Source organism: Arvicola amphibius, chromosome 10 (assembly GCF_903992535.2).
Source record: "Arvicola amphibius chromosome 10, mArvAmp1.2, whole genome shotgun sequence".
NCBI classification, from domain to species: Eukaryota; Metazoa; Chordata; class Mammalia; order Rodentia; family Cricetidae; genus Arvicola; species Arvicola amphibius.
Genome location: NC_052056.1, coordinates 105,231,803 through 105,248,287, shown reverse-complemented (window position 1 = coordinate 105,248,287; position 16,485 = coordinate 105,231,803). Strand labels below are relative to the sequence as shown.

Here is a 16,485-nt window from a genome sequence, read left to right as displayed (position 1 = left end):
GAAAATTCTAACTACACTCACTCATATTGGGCAAATACTCTACCCTGGCATCAAAAGCATTGTGTTATTATTTATTTGAGGCTCACATTTAGCCATACATCTCTGTGTTTTTATCTGGTCATTCTGCCAAAACAAGGACTCTAAACTACTTTTTATTTCCAACATTATGAGTAGATTTGTATTATCTTTAATCTCTATCAGTAACTTATTCCAAAATATGCTCTGATACAGTGGCTTACCAGTGATGTGCTTCTAGAAACATAATTGTTGTAATAACCACTAGGCTAATCAATAGAGTTATAAGAACCATTGTTTCTAAGGAAATTTTTTTTTACATATTGTTGGGGTTTCTGTCCTGCCCAGTTCCCACAGTCGTTATGTCCCAAAGAAAATCACACAGAGGTCTACATTAGTTATAAACTGATTGGCCCATTAGCTCAGGCTTCTTATTAACTCTTATAACTTATATTAGCCTATTATTCTAGTAGACATTAACCACAAGGCTCGGTACCTTTTTCAGCGGGGCAGGTTACATCTTCTTTCTTCCGTGTCTGGACAGGACTGCGTCCTCTTCCCAGAATTCTCCTATTCTCCTTGACCTGCCTCTACTTCCTGACTGGTTGTCCTGCCTATACTTCCTGCCTGCAAGTTTGTTCTTCGATATTGCAACTCTGGTACTAAGCCAAGTGCCTACAAGGTCAGAACTAAATCTGTGTGTTAAACTCATGAATATTTACACCAAATGTATGGTGATCTTAAAGGAAGAAGAAAAGTGACATCCTTTGTACTAGTGGTAAATGTGAGAGTAGTGGGCTGGAGGGCACTTGCAGCTTCCCTGAGCCAACTTTCAATTTGTGGATCCGTCCTTTCAGGCCCAGAGAAGGTGATCTATCCCCAAAGAAAACCTGGTCATCGTTTATCTTAAAGACACATTTGTTATATTTTTCAAAGTCTATTTTATTCACTTAAGCTCAATGAGGTCAATGGGGAGGGTCCTGGGACTGGAGAAGTGTGGGGCTTGCAAAGGATGTGTTGTTGTTGTCTAGGTCTTCTCTGAAGCACTACAGACAAAGGCTCACCAATGTGTCTCCCATCTACCCCTGCAGATGAAATACGCATTGCTTTTAAAATTAGAGGACACTGCCCTTAGATCGTATCTTCCTTTTGAGATCTGTGGTGGTTCCTTCTTCAAACGAGGATCATATTTATGTTTTCAGTTATTTCAGAAATAAATCTTTTATGATGAGTTCCTTTAGAGGCATACAGTGGGACTCACTCTGCCCATTCATAATTTTCTCATCAGTTTGCACCGAGGGTTTTCATGAAGGTTGAGAGGCACTGACATGGCAAACTTCATTTTTTCTTTTCATTTTTCCCTCATTCCAGAGATGTTCACTGCAGGAGGGGAATAAAGGGTTGATTTATTTGGTTTCCCAGCAGAAGTTATGCAATCAGTATAACAACTAGAAAAGCACATTTTCAGATGTGCATCTAAGTGGCACCATGATTGTGTGGCCTTGATATGCAAAATATTTTCCAAAGTGTTTCACACTTTGTCTTTTACCTAAAAGATTTTCAGATGTGCTCTGTACAAAATAGAATGTTAACCCCATGTGTTCTTCCCTACAGGCTTTCCGTAGTCTCTCATGGTACTTTGATTTCTTTGTTTTTCAATCCATTAAGAATTTTGTGTAATGGAAATAAAAAATAAAGTAAAATGAAGTTAAAAATCTTTCTTCCTTCCACTATTTATTCAATAATCTCTACTGGGCACCTGCCTGTGAGAGAACCTAGAGATGGATTAACTGCAGTTGACAAGAACACAGTTCTAGAGCAGCAGAGATGGCTCAGTGGTTAAGAGCACTGGCTGCTCTTGTAGAGGACCTGGGTTCAGTTCCCACCACTCCCATGGCAGTTCACACCCATCTGTAACCCTAGTGGCAGGGGATCTGAGGTCCTCTTCTGACCTCTAAGGGCACCAAGAACACATAGTACACAGATGCATGTAGGCAAATGCTCTATGACATTTAAAAAAATTAAGGGAAAACCAACTCTACAGATAAAGATAAATTTCTGTGGCACAAATTTGAATGAATTTATGAATGTGAATGAATGAAATGGAGGAAACTTCCTTTTCAGATTGGATGCCCAGACTGTCATTGATGTGTTTTAATTCCGTTGAATATTTTCTAAAATGTCACAGGGAGTGAGAACAAAGGGACAAGGATTGCACCATGAATTACCCGTGCAGGACGGGGGCGTGGGAACTGGGGTGGAGAGGCTGCTGCTTGCTATGCGGGTGACTATTTCAGGCTCCATTCGGGTACCGTAGTCCCCGATCCGGAAGTCGTCCGCTGCCGGAAGTGACGCGCGGTTTGGCGCTCGCGGGAAACTTGTCTTCTGTCTAGCTGGCTGGCGCACCGGTGGGACTCCAGCTGCCATGAGCCTCTGGGTGGACAAATACCGGCCGTGCTCCCTCGCCCGGCTGGACTATCACAAGGAACAGGCGGCGCAGCTGCGCAACCTGGTGAGCAGACCGGGAGCGGGGAGGCCGGCACGTTCCGCCGCTTCCTGAAAAAGCCCGCGGAGCAGGGAGTGAAAAGGCGGGCGCTCCAGGGCTAGCGGGGACCCAAAGTGACAAGTTCCCGGAGTGCTGCTTCTGCTGCCCGGGGTCCCGTGAGCTTGGGGTGCGCACCTGGTGGAGGCTGCAAACCCCGGTTGTAGGAGGGGCTGGGGCCGACAGGCTGATGGAGGGGACAGTGCCCTGCACCCTGTTCGTAGTTACTAGCTTCTTCGGAATCACAGCTAAGCCCTTTCTGAAAACGAGGAGTTACGTTTTTGTTGTCTTTTTTTTTTTTTGTTATAACGCGTGCAATAACGTAAAAATCGAGCATTACACTTCCTGTCTATGCACACCGATCTTCTTGTTTATATTTTGAGGGCAGCCATTTAATATACTATTCCTACGCGTTAACAAGTTTACTTTTAAGGTCTACATCTCCTCATCTGTGTTGTGCTTGCAAGTTGGATTAAATTAGTGACCAGAGAAAGCAAGCATTCCAGAGTTTGGTAAATTTTCTATTGGAGTTGAATAGTAAACAAAATTCCGTAGTACTTTAGAAGTAGTTTGTTTAACCTGGAGCACCTGGATTTGCCAAGAGCAAAACGAGAGCAAAATCCCTTGTTCTTTCTTCCCTAGGTGCAGTGTGGTGACTTTCCTCACCTCCTAGTATATGGGCCATCAGGTGCTGGAAAAAAGACAAGAATTATGTGTATCCTACGAGAACTTTATGGTGTCGGGGTAGAAAAATTGAGAATTGAACATCAATCTATCACAGTAAGCATTTCTCGTCGGTGTTCTGCAGATGTTTCTGGCAAGGATTTTCAATTTGGGTCATGTATACACCCCTCCCCACCAATGGCTGTCTAGTGTGTGACTTAAAAAATTGTGTTGGGTGTGTAGGTGTAGTATGCATACATCAGTTGAAATAGACATTCACAGTGTCGTCAGTGTGAAAATCTACAAAAGTAATTAGCTGTAGAACATGCATGCTTTAAGTTGATACATGGTCGTCATCACACTAGTTGTCTGAGAGGGATTGCAAAGACATTTTTAACCGGGAAGAGTAAAACAGGTGTGTATGAGATTCCCTCTTTCTATGCTGTTATTTGTCGTGGAACATGAACATATTTTTCCTTTATTTCTGTGTTAGCATGGAAGACTGTTCAGGTAGTTAGCAGTGGTGATTGGTGATACACGAGAAAAAGAAGATAGCCAGTAAGTAATGTTGAGCAGATTCTTGTTTCATTCACAGACCCCATCTAAGAAAAAAATTGAAATCAGCACCATTGCCAGTAACTACCACCTTGAAGTTAACCCCAGGTAAACTGCTACTAAACATTTTTAGAAAAGTAGTAGGAATTACAGTTTTAGCAAAAACAACAAAAAAATAATTTACAGTCATTGTCCTCCAGCTTAGAGTTATTTTTTGAAATATTGCTGTACATTTGGAAGCTTGGCACACAGAGCAGTTTATTAAAGCAAAGCTGGTTGCTTGACCCACAGCCTGGTGTGCCCTGATGTGCTCTCACTGAAGTCCGCCCACTCTGCAGAGCTCACAGTTTGCAGTTCCGTGCATGAGCTCTGTTGAGCTATCCTGACTCTTTCAGTGTTGGGGAGCATAAACAAAGCTGTCTGAAAAGTCAATCCTGTCTGGAATAAGTATTTCAGATACCGAATGTGGGCCACCATCCTTTTTTGGTATATTTTGTGTTTTGTTGTCTCTATTAGGGGATTATGTTAGGCAATAGCTATTGCCTGGATGCCTACTGAGATAGAAAGTCCAAGTCCTGCTGTGGGGGTTGGGGGGACACTGGGGACCCATGTTACAGTATCAGTTGGAAAAGTGTCCTTAGGGCAGCAACCACCATGGACCATGTCACTGAGGTGAGTGTATCTGAAAAGAACGTGGAATGGAGGGAGTGGGAGGAGGCTTAAGCTCATACTTGTATGGATTTGGTGGCAGGCACTATGTATGCTCTACACCAACTGTCTTCTTCAGTCCGTAGAGTAACTCTTACACAGTTCATCAAGGGAAAGATGGGGAGGATCAAGTTATAAAACTAAGAGTGTTTGCTCTGTAGGCTACTTGGGGAATATACCAACTTCATGCCTGGGAAAATGGTCACCAGAGTCCAGATGTTCTGGTCCAGCTATGACAAAGAGAGGAAAACTTAATGCTGTGTGGGTAATTGTAAAGTCAAATTGACAAATGAGATGTAATTAGGTCTTTCTGTAGTGAGTAAGGTAGTAGCAGGGTATTTGTTAAACTGTTAGTTTTCTCCTTGAGTAATAATATTACTGTGAGAGCATACTGAACGCTTTCAGTGCTAATACAATTGAAGTTTGTTAACCAGCCTAAAATATCCCAATTTTAATAATGGTTTATAATAGTAACTACATATTACTAGTTCCAACAAAAATTTTAACCACAAGATTGTATAGTTGTAGCCAAGCATGGTGGTATACTCAAGATGCTGATAAATTGAAAATTGAAAACCAACATGGACCACAAATCAAAATAACATGTCAAAAACAAAACAAAGGAAAACAAACTTCCTGAAATTTTTCATGTACTAACAGCTTAAGAGTAAGGGTGTAATACTTGGTAAGTATTTACAGCCCTGTAATCGTCCTTCTCCTGTTGTATAGTGATGCGGGAAACAGCGATCGGGTCGTAATTCAGGAGATGCTGAAGACAGTGGCTCAGTCACAGCAGCTTGAAACCAGCTCACAAAGAGACTTCAAAGGTGAGTGGAGGAGGCTAGCCTCCTGTGAGGCCGCTGTGCACCAGTGCTCCTTCTTATTGGAGTTAAATGAATGTGTGCTGGGTACAGTGGCATTTGGGAGGCAGAGGCAGGAGGATCTCTGTAGTTCAAGGCCAGTGTGGTCTACATAGTGAGCTCCAGAGCAGCCGGGCTCCATAAAGAGACTGGTCTCGAAAGAAAGAAAGAAAAGACAAAAGAATGCGAGCCCCCGCCTCTGCTCGTGGTGTTTACAGTCCTCTGTCTGTAGTGCCTGTTTGACATTTCAGAAAAAGTACTGAGAACACACATAATAAGAAACATCGTGATTTCAAAATTACTGGTTTGTGACCAAAACTTCCCGTAGTCAGCTGTGAACAAAGAAAATGAAAAGCAGCTGTAACCCCATCTCCTGGACAGACATGACTGATGGCGACTTTTGCCTGCCAGTGTTTCTTACATGCATAGAATGCTTACATATAAGACTTTGTGATGACAAAAATGTCAGCATTTGGTGCGTTTCATGTATGTTGTCAAATTCTTCATCTGCGGGACAATGGAAATTTGTATTTCTCCAAAGCAGTTATCTAATCTGCATGTTATTTTTTTATCTTTGTCACTTGGAGAAAAAAAAAATCATTTTTTTCTGTTGTATATATATTTATTGTTTGAATTATTCATAGTTACTTTTAGTCTATTTCTTTTAATTGTATGTGTCTGGTATGTGGCACCATGGTGTGATGTACAGTGCACACGTGTGCAAGTGCACACGGAGGCCAGAGATTGTCACGCCCTGTCTTCCTAGCTCACTCTTCAGTTTATCTTTGAGGTTGGGTCTCTCACTGAACCGGATACACTGATTTTGGCTCTACTGACAAGCCTGTGAGCTCCAGGGATTCAGCTGCCTCTGTTTCTCCAGCTCTGAGTTTTATGGCCATCTTTTTACATGGTTTCTGGAGCTGAACTCAGGTCTGTACGGAGCACCCTCTTAGCAGGAAGTGCCTTTGTTTCAGAGCCACCCACTTGCTCAGTTCTCACTGTGTCAAAACCCCACTGTGTCAGGGTCCCATGTTCTCAGCCACAGATTGGGCTCTGAGGGCCTGCTCCTGCTTATGGCCTCTGCGTTTATACTGGCTGTGATGCCCAGTGTGTCCTGTGGGCAGTCTGTGGTTTCACATTCTCACAGCTGGGACAAGTGTTGTGGATTCCTCTTTTCACTCCCACTCAAGCGTGATGCCGTGTGTCTTTGTCATTGTTCCCTTTATGCAAATGGGAACGTAGTTTGACTTACACATTGAGGTCATTTTGTCTGTGTACACATTTAAACAGAATCCTCCTGCTGTTGCTGCCCTTTGGAAACAGCTTGTTAATATAATAAAAAAAACGCAAAACTTGGATTCACTCCTTGCCTACTCACAGTTCCTGAACCACTTAGGGCTGACTGGTCCTCGATTGCAGCCAGATGCAATTTTCCTGTACGTCTTCCCAGATTCTCCTGTTGACTGTACCCATTGGCTATGACTCTTGCATCAGAGATTTCCAAAGTATTAACAAGTTCCTTAGAATTTATAGTGTAGCTCAGCACATCCTTGTCTTGCAACTTTGTTATGATAAAAGCTGGGATGAAGTGAGAAATTCTAATTTAACTTCATTTTGACCAGGGTTTCCTAGTCTTGTTTGATTTTAAAAAATAAAATTTTGCTTTTTGCAAAGGTGAAAGTAGAATATCAGCCATCTACTTAGGATGTCACACCTATTAATGTGGACACAGTAAAGGCAGATGGTAACTTAACGCTTGAGTGGCCTCCAGTTGAACCTGGTTGTTTCTTTTTGACCCAGTGGTGTTATTGACAGAGGTGGACAAACTCACAAAGGATGCTCAGCATGCCTTGCGCAGAACCATGGAGAAGTACATGTCCACCTGCAGGCTGATCTTGTGTTGCAATTCCACATCTAAGGTGATCCCCCCGATCCGCAGTAGGTGCCTGGCAGTTCGTGTGCCTGCTCCCAGCATTGAAGATGTAAGTCATGTTAAGCTTTTCAGAAATATCTTAGCTCAAATTTTGTTTTCTAAAAGAAGGTGAAACATATCACCCATTTACGGGCAGCTGCAGACAGACCCAAAAGTCAACCATTAGTAGGTGTACAGAGTTATGTATTTACTGGTAAATACAAATATAAAACATGTTCTCTTTCATCTATCTTTTAATAAGTGGATGTTATGAATTCACTATATAAAGTCTCATGAAGTATTTAATGTCTTCTACCTTAAGCTGATTTAGTTTGTCATTGGGGAAATGGGAGCATAGGGGACATAGAGAACAGGAGAATCCCTGGTTCCTTTGTGGGAGTCAGTGCACTGTTTTCCCTTTCATCTTAACAGCTGTCAATAAAATGTCCTAGTTTCTCGCAGTAGACAGCTCTCACTCATAATAGACAGTGGAGACTGTGTACAGCAGCAGCACGTGGCGTCCTGTAGGACGCAGCAGCCCTGGGAAAGGGCTCCACAGCGATGCTGACAGGAGTTAGACATTGGCTCATATGCTTTCCTCCTTGTTGATTTGTCTTCCAGATTTGCAGTGTGTTATCCAGTGTCTGCAAGAAGGAGGGTCTGGCTCTGCCTTCGAAGCTGGCTCACAGGCTGGCAGAGAAGTCCTGCAGGAACCTCAGGAAAGCCTTACTGATGTGTGAAGCTTGCAGAGTGCAGCAGTGAGTGGGGCCATTACCCAGGGAGCATCTGGAGCATGGCGGTGTGTTGTTAATTTATTTTCTCTTTGTGTCATAGATACCCTTTTACTGAAGACCAAGAAATCCCCGAGACAGACTGGGAGGTGTATCTTAGGGAGACTGCAAATGCTATCGTCAGTCAGCAGACTCCACAGAGGTAACAGCATGAGGGAGGCACAAACACCATGATGTTTACAAATATAATTCTCGAGACTCATTTGAAAAGGGGAAAAATTGCATGTAAGACCTGAAATATAGTGATCCTAAGTAGTGTGTATAGTTTATGCTTTTCTTCAATCTGTTAACATGTAAAATTGAACTTTATTCATCCCCCCCCCCCCGCCCCAGAAAGTAGCTTAGTTTTATTGCACAGCATAAATTGCCTAGTGTGCTCAGGCTGTAAGAACAGTTGTCACTGCTGTAATTGCTTTGTAATGGATGCAGAATGTGCTAGAAAGACACTGAGCTTCCAGCTTGAGAGCTAACTTAGCCAAATGTTTCTCTCATGGTGATACTGCTTGTTGTTCTGCTAAGGGCACTTGTGCTTTGGTACAGAGATCAAAGAGATTGTATGATATCGGTCCAGAAACTGCAAGACACTGCTCATGCCCAAGGACAGGATCTGTGATGGAAATACGAAGTACTTAGAAAGCATCGTTGTGCCACACTCCAAAGTTGTTTCCATTCACGTCTGTGGGTTTGTTACTCAGTAGTGGACAGGAGTTTGAACCTGTGCCTTTAAGAGAGAACTTCTAAATCCCTCTCTTGTTTACCTGTGGTGGAGCATCTGCAGTAGCTTATTCAGAACCCTGGGCAGTTGTCTTTTCTTGGTAATGTATTGTAGAAAGACAAAGACAGTTGTTTTCTGAGTTTAGGGAATATTGTTATTTATTCTTGTTCTGACATGCAGTATGTGCATTTCCGTCCCACTCTCCTGAAAATGCCATGAGGGAATCCTGAGTTAGGGACTCGGGTTTGCACTTGTACTGGCTCATCCTGGTTGTGGTTATCTGGGAGCTCCTCCGCCTGTCTCTTCTGTGAAGGTCGGCTTTGTGTCCCTGCTGTATTGTTTATAGACTAGGTTCATGCTGCATGCTGACATTGCCTCATCTCTTGTGTGATCGACGGGAGACAGGCCAGTCTTTTCACAGTCTCTCCGTAGATACTTTAAGCATAAAATTCTAAGCTGCATAAACAGAGTACTTGATTCATCAGTAAAGTGAGTGTATTTAGTTTCTGGTGTGAACGAGCTCAAGTTCCACATTTCAAGTTCTTGATTTCTGTTTTTTCTTAATTTTTATTACTCTGCGTGTTTGTGTGTACGTGCATGTTTGTGTGTGTGTTTACACGTGTGCACTTGCTCATAAGCGCAAACAGCTGTGAGTGTCTCTGTAGAGATCAGTGGATGGCTTTTGGAAGTCATTTTTGCCCTTCCCCATGGGTTCTGGGCCATTAGATTATTAGGTTTGCAAAACCTAATTACCCATCAAACCATCTCTCAGGCCCCAGAAGTCTTGATTTCTCTTCAGTACTATTGTGAGTGATACAATAAGGAGCCCTTATTATAAATACCTACTGTTAAAAAGTATGGAAAAAACTTTCAAAAACTGAACTGGTCCTTGGCCCTGGTGGATTATCCTAGGAGGCTGAGGCAGAAAGAGTGTGACCAATTCAAAGCCAGCATGAGCTACATGAGGCCCAGGCCAGGTGGCTACAGAAGGAGACTATTTGAGAAGACACTGAAGTGGGTGTGCTGGGGCTGTCTCTCATGGGTACAGCACAAGTCAGGCCGCTTCTGTCTACAGCTGGGTGATAAATCTAGTACGAAGCTCCACCTGTACCAGCTGGGTCACTAAAATTGTTCCTTCTTTTTTATCACAAAGTGGCAATTTCTGTCTTTTGTAGGCTCCTTGAAGTTCGCGGGAGGCTCTATGAGCTTCTCACTCACTGTATTCCTCCTGAGATGATAATGAAGGTAAGTGGCCCTGTTTGACATTCCTAGCTATAACCTGACGCCAGTCCTGTGATCACAGCTAAGGTACATCATCATCATCAACAGTTTTAGCATTTCAGAAATTCCACAGACGCATTCTTCCTGTGTGCCAGGCACCCTTAGGGGACCACAGAAGACGGGAGGGAAGACCTCAGTTGTGATGCTGTGTTCATGGGAGTGACACGGGAGACAAGTGAAGAATATTTCATAATGTTTTGAGGCTTTAAAGGAAGGAAGGTGAAATAGTAATAATAACAGAGCCGAGTTATGCACAGCCATGGTCGGCTGTTCAGGGAAAGGTTTTTTCCAGATGACACTCAGCACTAAGGATGGAACTATATAAGTGGGTGGGAAACAGGTGTCCAGGAAAGACGTGGTGTACGTGGATAAACGAGGCTGAGGATGTAGGTACAGTCTAGGCTTTATAGGATCACTCTGCTGGCCGCTTAGCTAAATTTACTGATTTCAGGTATTAGGGAATTCGCAGTTAGATTCTATTGAAATTGCACAGTAATGTGAACAAACTCAAATGATATTGAATACACAAAAGAACAAGGTCATCTTCTATATATAGGTGATATTAATGCTTTGAATAGACTTTTGTTCCTTTCACCTAGTAACAAGTGCTGTGTGTGCATGTGTGTGTGTTTAGTAGTGTGTAGTCCGTTCACTGCACTGAGTCTCATTCAACAGCATAGGCTAAATGACCATGTCAGTTTTTTTTAAGATGGCCTTTATTGGTGCAGCTTTGAATTGTTATTAATGTAATGAATACAGTAGTAACTCTCTTGGTTCTTAGGTCCTTGTACTGTTGTGCAAATGCACACAGCTGCTCTCAACTTATGAGGGTTTTTTCTTTTTTTCTTTTCTTTTTTTTTCCTGATAAACCTTTAATAAGTTGAACATGTCATGTAAATGAGATAGCCAGATCTGGTGGCCACTTGGATGAGGAGAAGGATCTCTTGAGCACATCAGCCTGGGCAACAGTGAGACCTTGTCTCAAAGAACAGAAGAGCATTTAGTGCATCTTTCTTACCCATCAGACAGCACAGGTCAGTGATAATGTGCTGTAGATTATTGACTGTTGCCATCAGGATCATGTGACTGACTGGTGTGATTCCCTACGTGGTGCCACAGTCTCAAGAGAATATTATACTGCATATCTCTAGCCCAGAAAAAGATCAAAATCCAAAATACAATTTACTTTTTTAACGATTTTTTAAAAAAAATTTTTGAGATTATAATTACCCCTTTTCTCTTTCCTCACTCCAAGCCTTCCCCATACCCTTTTTCTTCATTCTTGCTCTCTTTAAAATTCATGGCTTCTTTTTCATTGTTTACACACACACACACACACACACACAGATTTGTGTGTGCGTGTGTATTCCTAAAGACAAATGTACAACTTGCTCAGTCTGTATAATGTCAGTTGTATCAAGATACACTTTCTTCTGCATCTGTCTTATGCGTCATCAATAAAGCAAACAAAGCAAACCAAAACAAAAAAATTCAGACTGTTGCAAGGGGCTTTCTGTGTTTGGAATTTGAAGGACCTTGGATAAGCGCCAGGTTTTATTGTATACATAGTGTTTTTGGCTTTGTTGAAAACTGCTGATTCATACAAAAAAGTATCAGAAATACAAAAATATACATGTATATACATACATGTAAGTATATATGTCAGCATACAGACATAAAAACTGTATTAAAGCTTTACCTTTATGAGGGAGAGGTGTAAGCATGTTTGGCTTCTTAAGTCTCCCTTCCTTCTGTAGGGCCTGCTCTCAGAGCTCCTACATAACTGCGATGGACAGCTGAAAGGGGAGGTGGCACAGATGGCAGCCTATTATGAGCATCGACTGCAGCTGGGCAGCAAAGCCATTTATCACTTGGAGGCGTTTGTGGCCAAGTTTATGGCCCTTTATAAGAAGTTCATGGAGGACGGACTGGAAGGCATGGTTTTCTGATGCAGCCAGCGGCTCCTCCAAGTGCCTCAGAAGTTGCGTTTATGCAGATTTGCTCTGGGACTGTGGGTACAATAAACTACTTTATTTACTAAATTGTTGTTGTGGGATTTTTTTGTTGTTTTTAAATGAATCCTCTCTGAACTATTAATCATTTTTCATTATTTTATATGTAAGGATGTTTTGCATGCTTGAGTGTGTATGCTTGTGTACCATGTTCATAGTTGCTGCCAGAAGAGGATGCTGTAGCCTCTGGGACTGGAGTTACAGATGTCTGTGAGCTGCTGTATGGGTGCTGGGTATTGAACATGGTTCTCGGCAAGAACAAGTGACTCCCAGCCACTAAGCCATTTCTCCAGCTGCTGAACTAAAAAAGACTTGCAAAGCCTCTATGATCTTGCCCTTAGTGTTGTGGCGTACTGGGAGAAAGCTGATCCTGTTTGTTTGTTTGTTTGTTTGTTTTGTTTGTTAAAGAGTATAAATACAGAGGGTGGACACTGAAATTTCCAGATTCCTGTGACACTTTACAAGGAAATACCCAGAGGTTGTACAGAGTTCACATAAGCCACGGGACCTCTATAGAAAATACCCAGAGGTTGCTGTACAGAGTTCACATAAGCCACGGGACCTCTATAGGAAATACCCAGAGGTTGCTGTATAGAGTTCACATAAGCCACGGGACCGCTGTAGAAAATGTAACCATGGCTACATGAGCTTTGCCAGCCGCCAGTATCTCCTCCTGGCCAGAAGCCCTTTCTATGTTAACCTATGGAATTTCTAGCTTCAAACTAGACTCTGCAGAGCTGACTCGCTTTTGCTTCTCCTAGACTTTCTTCTGCCCTTTAAGTCTGTCAAAGAGTTTTGATCAGGAGAATAATGTAACCCTTTGAAACAAAGATCCATCCTAGGAGTCCTACGCTGGAGGATGGAGAACCTCTACAACCACCATGACCTTAGCCTCGGTGCTGTGGTAGACAGGGAGGATGGGGACCCAGATACTGCAGAAAGTCAGCGTGCTGGATGTCAGGAACTTGGCTTCACTGAATCTGTTCAGCAAATTTCTAGCCAGGAAAGTCACAGTGGAAGCCCCTAGGACCAGGCTGCCCAGTATCCCAGGAACCCTTAGAAAGTAGTAGTTGGGCCCTTACTGAATATGATGATTGTCAACACAGGGACATTTCTCACCTCAAAGGGAATAAGACATAACTTTCTGGAGCCAAATATGAGAGACCACTACCCTGCAACATGTAAGTTACCTGAAGCCCCACACTGCATTGTGCGAGCAGTTACCTGAAGTATTTATAGCATTGGCAGTCATAAATCAAGATGCTATTCAGTTTAACATTAGAATGTGTCGTCTCATCCTTAGGTAAGAGTTAAAGAATGGAGTCAAGTCACACAAGCCTTGATGACCTAGAGGAGCTGGGATTACAGGCAGCTCCGAAAGGAAGGTGGGAGAAGAGGCCAAGAAGAGGAGCAATAGCCTACTTGGGCCTAAGGAAACTGCAGGATAGCTCCAACAGTGGGGGATGTGGTCAGGTGAAGAGGGCCATCCGTAGCCTTAAAGACCAGCTGGGGCTACCTCTGCCGGCAAGAGTGCCAGAGGGTGCTGGATGCTCAGCAGATCCTTCCTCAGACTCGGAAACATTAACACTGAGCAAAGTCGAAACTTAGCTAATTGCTGCTGGTGGAAGGCATATATGGTGATCGCTGAGCCGGAAGGTGAGTCTGATGAGGGTTGACTGGAGCTAAGGGAAAGGGTCCCAGTGCAGCTTAAGCCCCAAGGGGAAACACAGGCACCAGGAGCGCCTATCCAAGTCATGGAACCAACGTAAGTGTTACAGCTCTGTAGGGAATGTATCTTGGCAGTTGTGAGCCTTGGAATACCACAGAGTTATACTGCATAACAAATCTCACACAGAGATTTATTGGAAGGGAACAACCCAGGAAGCTGCCTCTGCTTGGACAAGAAGCGGCAGAGAACTGAACAGACGATAGGGTTTATATATTTTCTTGGGGAGGGGAACAGAGCTTTCCAGGGCAGAGATTTCAAAGGTGGGTAATTTGTGGGATTTCAAGTCCTGAGCTTGGGTGAACTTTTTACACTGGTAAGGAATGGGTCTAGCCATTAGGGCAATTAGAATGTTCTGTGGGTGGTATCTTGTGGTTGGAGGTTCTCATGGGAGGGGCTTGGCCATTCATGTGCCTTGAAAGGCTTACAATAGGTACCAAAAGAAATATTTATTTGTATTCTTAATATGTTCATGATAGACTATTGAATGGGGAACATTCGACATGAATTTAACTACTTTTCTTTGTCGTTAAAATCACTGATAAAATTACAGACCATCCATCAATCACTCTAATAAGAGCCCAGATGTAGTTGTTGGAGTCAAGTGGCAGAGAAGGTGATTCTTCATTTCATATATTGATCACAGACTACATTACAGGGTTGGTAATACTATGCATAGACACTGAGCCTGCTGTTTAGTGAATGTTCTAAATTATTAACCATTCATCAAGGATGGTGGATTAAGCCCCTGGATCTCATTCAAAGGTAAATTTGGGTCTGGGTGTTCTGGGACACAAACTCCTTGGTGGACACACATAAACTCATGAGGGAAATTCACATTTCAGTTGTGACGTCATCTCTCGACACAGCCTTTAGGACAATTGTTTTTATGGTTGAAGAAGGACTTATCCACTTAACACCAAGGGAACCTTGGACAAAAACAGTGAGCAAGAATCAGGGAACCATCACCAACTCGAGAAGAAAATAGATAAGGTCCATTATAGACAAAGGTGCCTTACAAACGCATGAAAACTGTTCGGCCCACTGTATAACTTGGATTGTTAACACATATCTAAACTGTGGCAAGACTGCATAGTGAAAGCAAATCTCTCAAACATTGATTTCCTGAAACATTATTGAACACCTGTTCTTTTAGGGCCTGGTTCACAAATGTTTACCACGTGTTTGTCCGGTGGTTTCATCAAGTTAGCTTTAGTTTGATTGTATAGCTGGTGACAAAGCTTGTGTCCATTGTGTTATATAACCTTTAAAAGAATGGAAAATGGCTAAAATCCAGTTTAGATTATTTTTAAATATCTTTCAGATAATTTGACTTAGTCTAAAATTTAAATCCAACTTTCTTCTCATACAATATTTTGCAAAAAGACAACAAAGTAAAACTTTAAAATTTTTGGTTGTCAGTTTTGGAAGTATTTCCAAGAACAAATGGAGAAGAGAATTTAATAGCATATTGGATTTCTATAAATTTTATGCTAAGAATTACAGCTACAGACTGTTAAGGTTGTTTTAAATTGTTTCCAGTTTTAGTGTTCCGCATGTGTTTTAGCTGAGTATCTGACATGCTTCTTTTTCCCTCATGGTATAGACTCAGGCAGATAGAGGGATGGGTGGGGAGGTGAGTGGGTGCGGGGGTGAGTGGATGGGGAGGCAGATTGGGTGGATGGATGGATAGGTGAGTAAATGGATGTATAGATGAATGAATGGATAGATGGATGAGGGGATGGATGGGAGGATGGGTGATGGGTGGTAGGCAGGTGCATGGGTGAATGGATGAGGGGATGGATGGATTAGTGAGTGGATGGATGAAGGGATGGATGGGTGCTGGATGGGTACATGAAGGCATGAATGCATGGGTGGGTGGTGGATAGAAGTTTGCAGATGGGTGCACAAACCATGAACTTCACTACTTAGATTTTATTCACCAAAATACTGTGAGAATATGGATGTTTTCATCCCTGTACATTTTTAACACATCAAAATTATTATGAGCATAGGATGCTGAGGGGGTGTGAATGTGGTGTAATATTTACAACTGAAATATGCAACACTTTTGAATCCGTTAAAAACTGGGGGGAATATATCAGGGTAGCAAGGAGCTTTTTGTTTTATGAAGGAGTATCTGTTGTCTTTCAGTATTATCAATGCAGTTGTAAATTGACTCTAAAGTGGTATTAAAAACTGTCAAGCAGTTCAGGGGAGTCATATCTAAATAAAACCACACATGGGTGTCTACATGCTCTGCTTATTTACGACGACACTGTTAACTCCTCAGGGAGAGAAGTGAGACACACAGGGTCTCTAGTTGACGTTTTCCTTGGGAGACTGGGCAATCCCACTGCCATCTGTACTAAATTTCTGTGTGACCACAGGTTCCCGGGGAATTCTGTGAATGCAGTGGGGAAGCACTAGTGTAGGTCAATACCTTGCTGCAAACGGGAGCAACACGGTCGTTGGGTAGAGAGACCAGGACAATGAGGGCCTTAGCTGCGTTTAGTCTCCCTAATCATCATGAGTAATCTGTGACACTCGTGGCACATGAGGTATTTTTACTGCTTAAGTTCTTCCCATTTCACCTGGAGAAACCAGAGTAAAGGCACATTACTGACTGGGTCTTGAAGTTCCAACGAGTTACCTAATGGTCACAAGGTGTTGAGCCTGGCACAGAAGACAGGATACATGAATAT

General features: G+C 42.6%; 1 protein-coding gene across 1 annotated transcript; it reads left to right on the top strand.

Annotated features, from left to right (window-relative positions):
• The first annotated feature begins 2,376 nt into the window (after positions 1 to 2,376).
• On the top strand, positions 2,377 to 12,084 carry Rfc3 (replication factor C subunit 3). Its single transcript, XM_038345472.1, has 9 exons — positions 2,377 to 2,527; positions 3,200 to 3,337; positions 3,816 to 3,883; positions 5,213 to 5,310; positions 7,144 to 7,325; positions 7,877 to 8,013; positions 8,090 to 8,188; positions 9,937 to 10,006; positions 11,800 to 12,084. Exons 1-9 carry the CDS (start codon positions 2,441 to 2,443, stop codon positions 11,989 to 11,991), a joined length of 1,071 nt encoding a protein of 356 aa, XP_038201400.1. The 5' UTR covers positions 2,377 to 2,440; the 3' UTR covers positions 11,992 to 12,084.
• The last annotated feature ends 4,401 nt before the right edge of the window (positions 12,085 to 16,485 follow it).

Coding starts and splice junctions, on each gene's coding strand:
- Rfc3 (XM_038345472.1), top strand. CDS start 2,441: ATGAGCCTCTGGGTGGACAAATACCGGCCGTGCTCCCTCGCCCGGCTG. Junction 2,528..3,199: donor CGGCGCAGCTGCGCAACCTG/GTGAGCAGACCG, acceptor TTTCTTCCCTAG/GTGCAGTGTGGTGACTTTCC. Junction 8,189..9,936: donor AGTCAGCAGACTCCACAGAG/GTAACAGCATGA, acceptor TGTCTTTTGTAG/GCTCCTTGAAGTTCGCGGGA.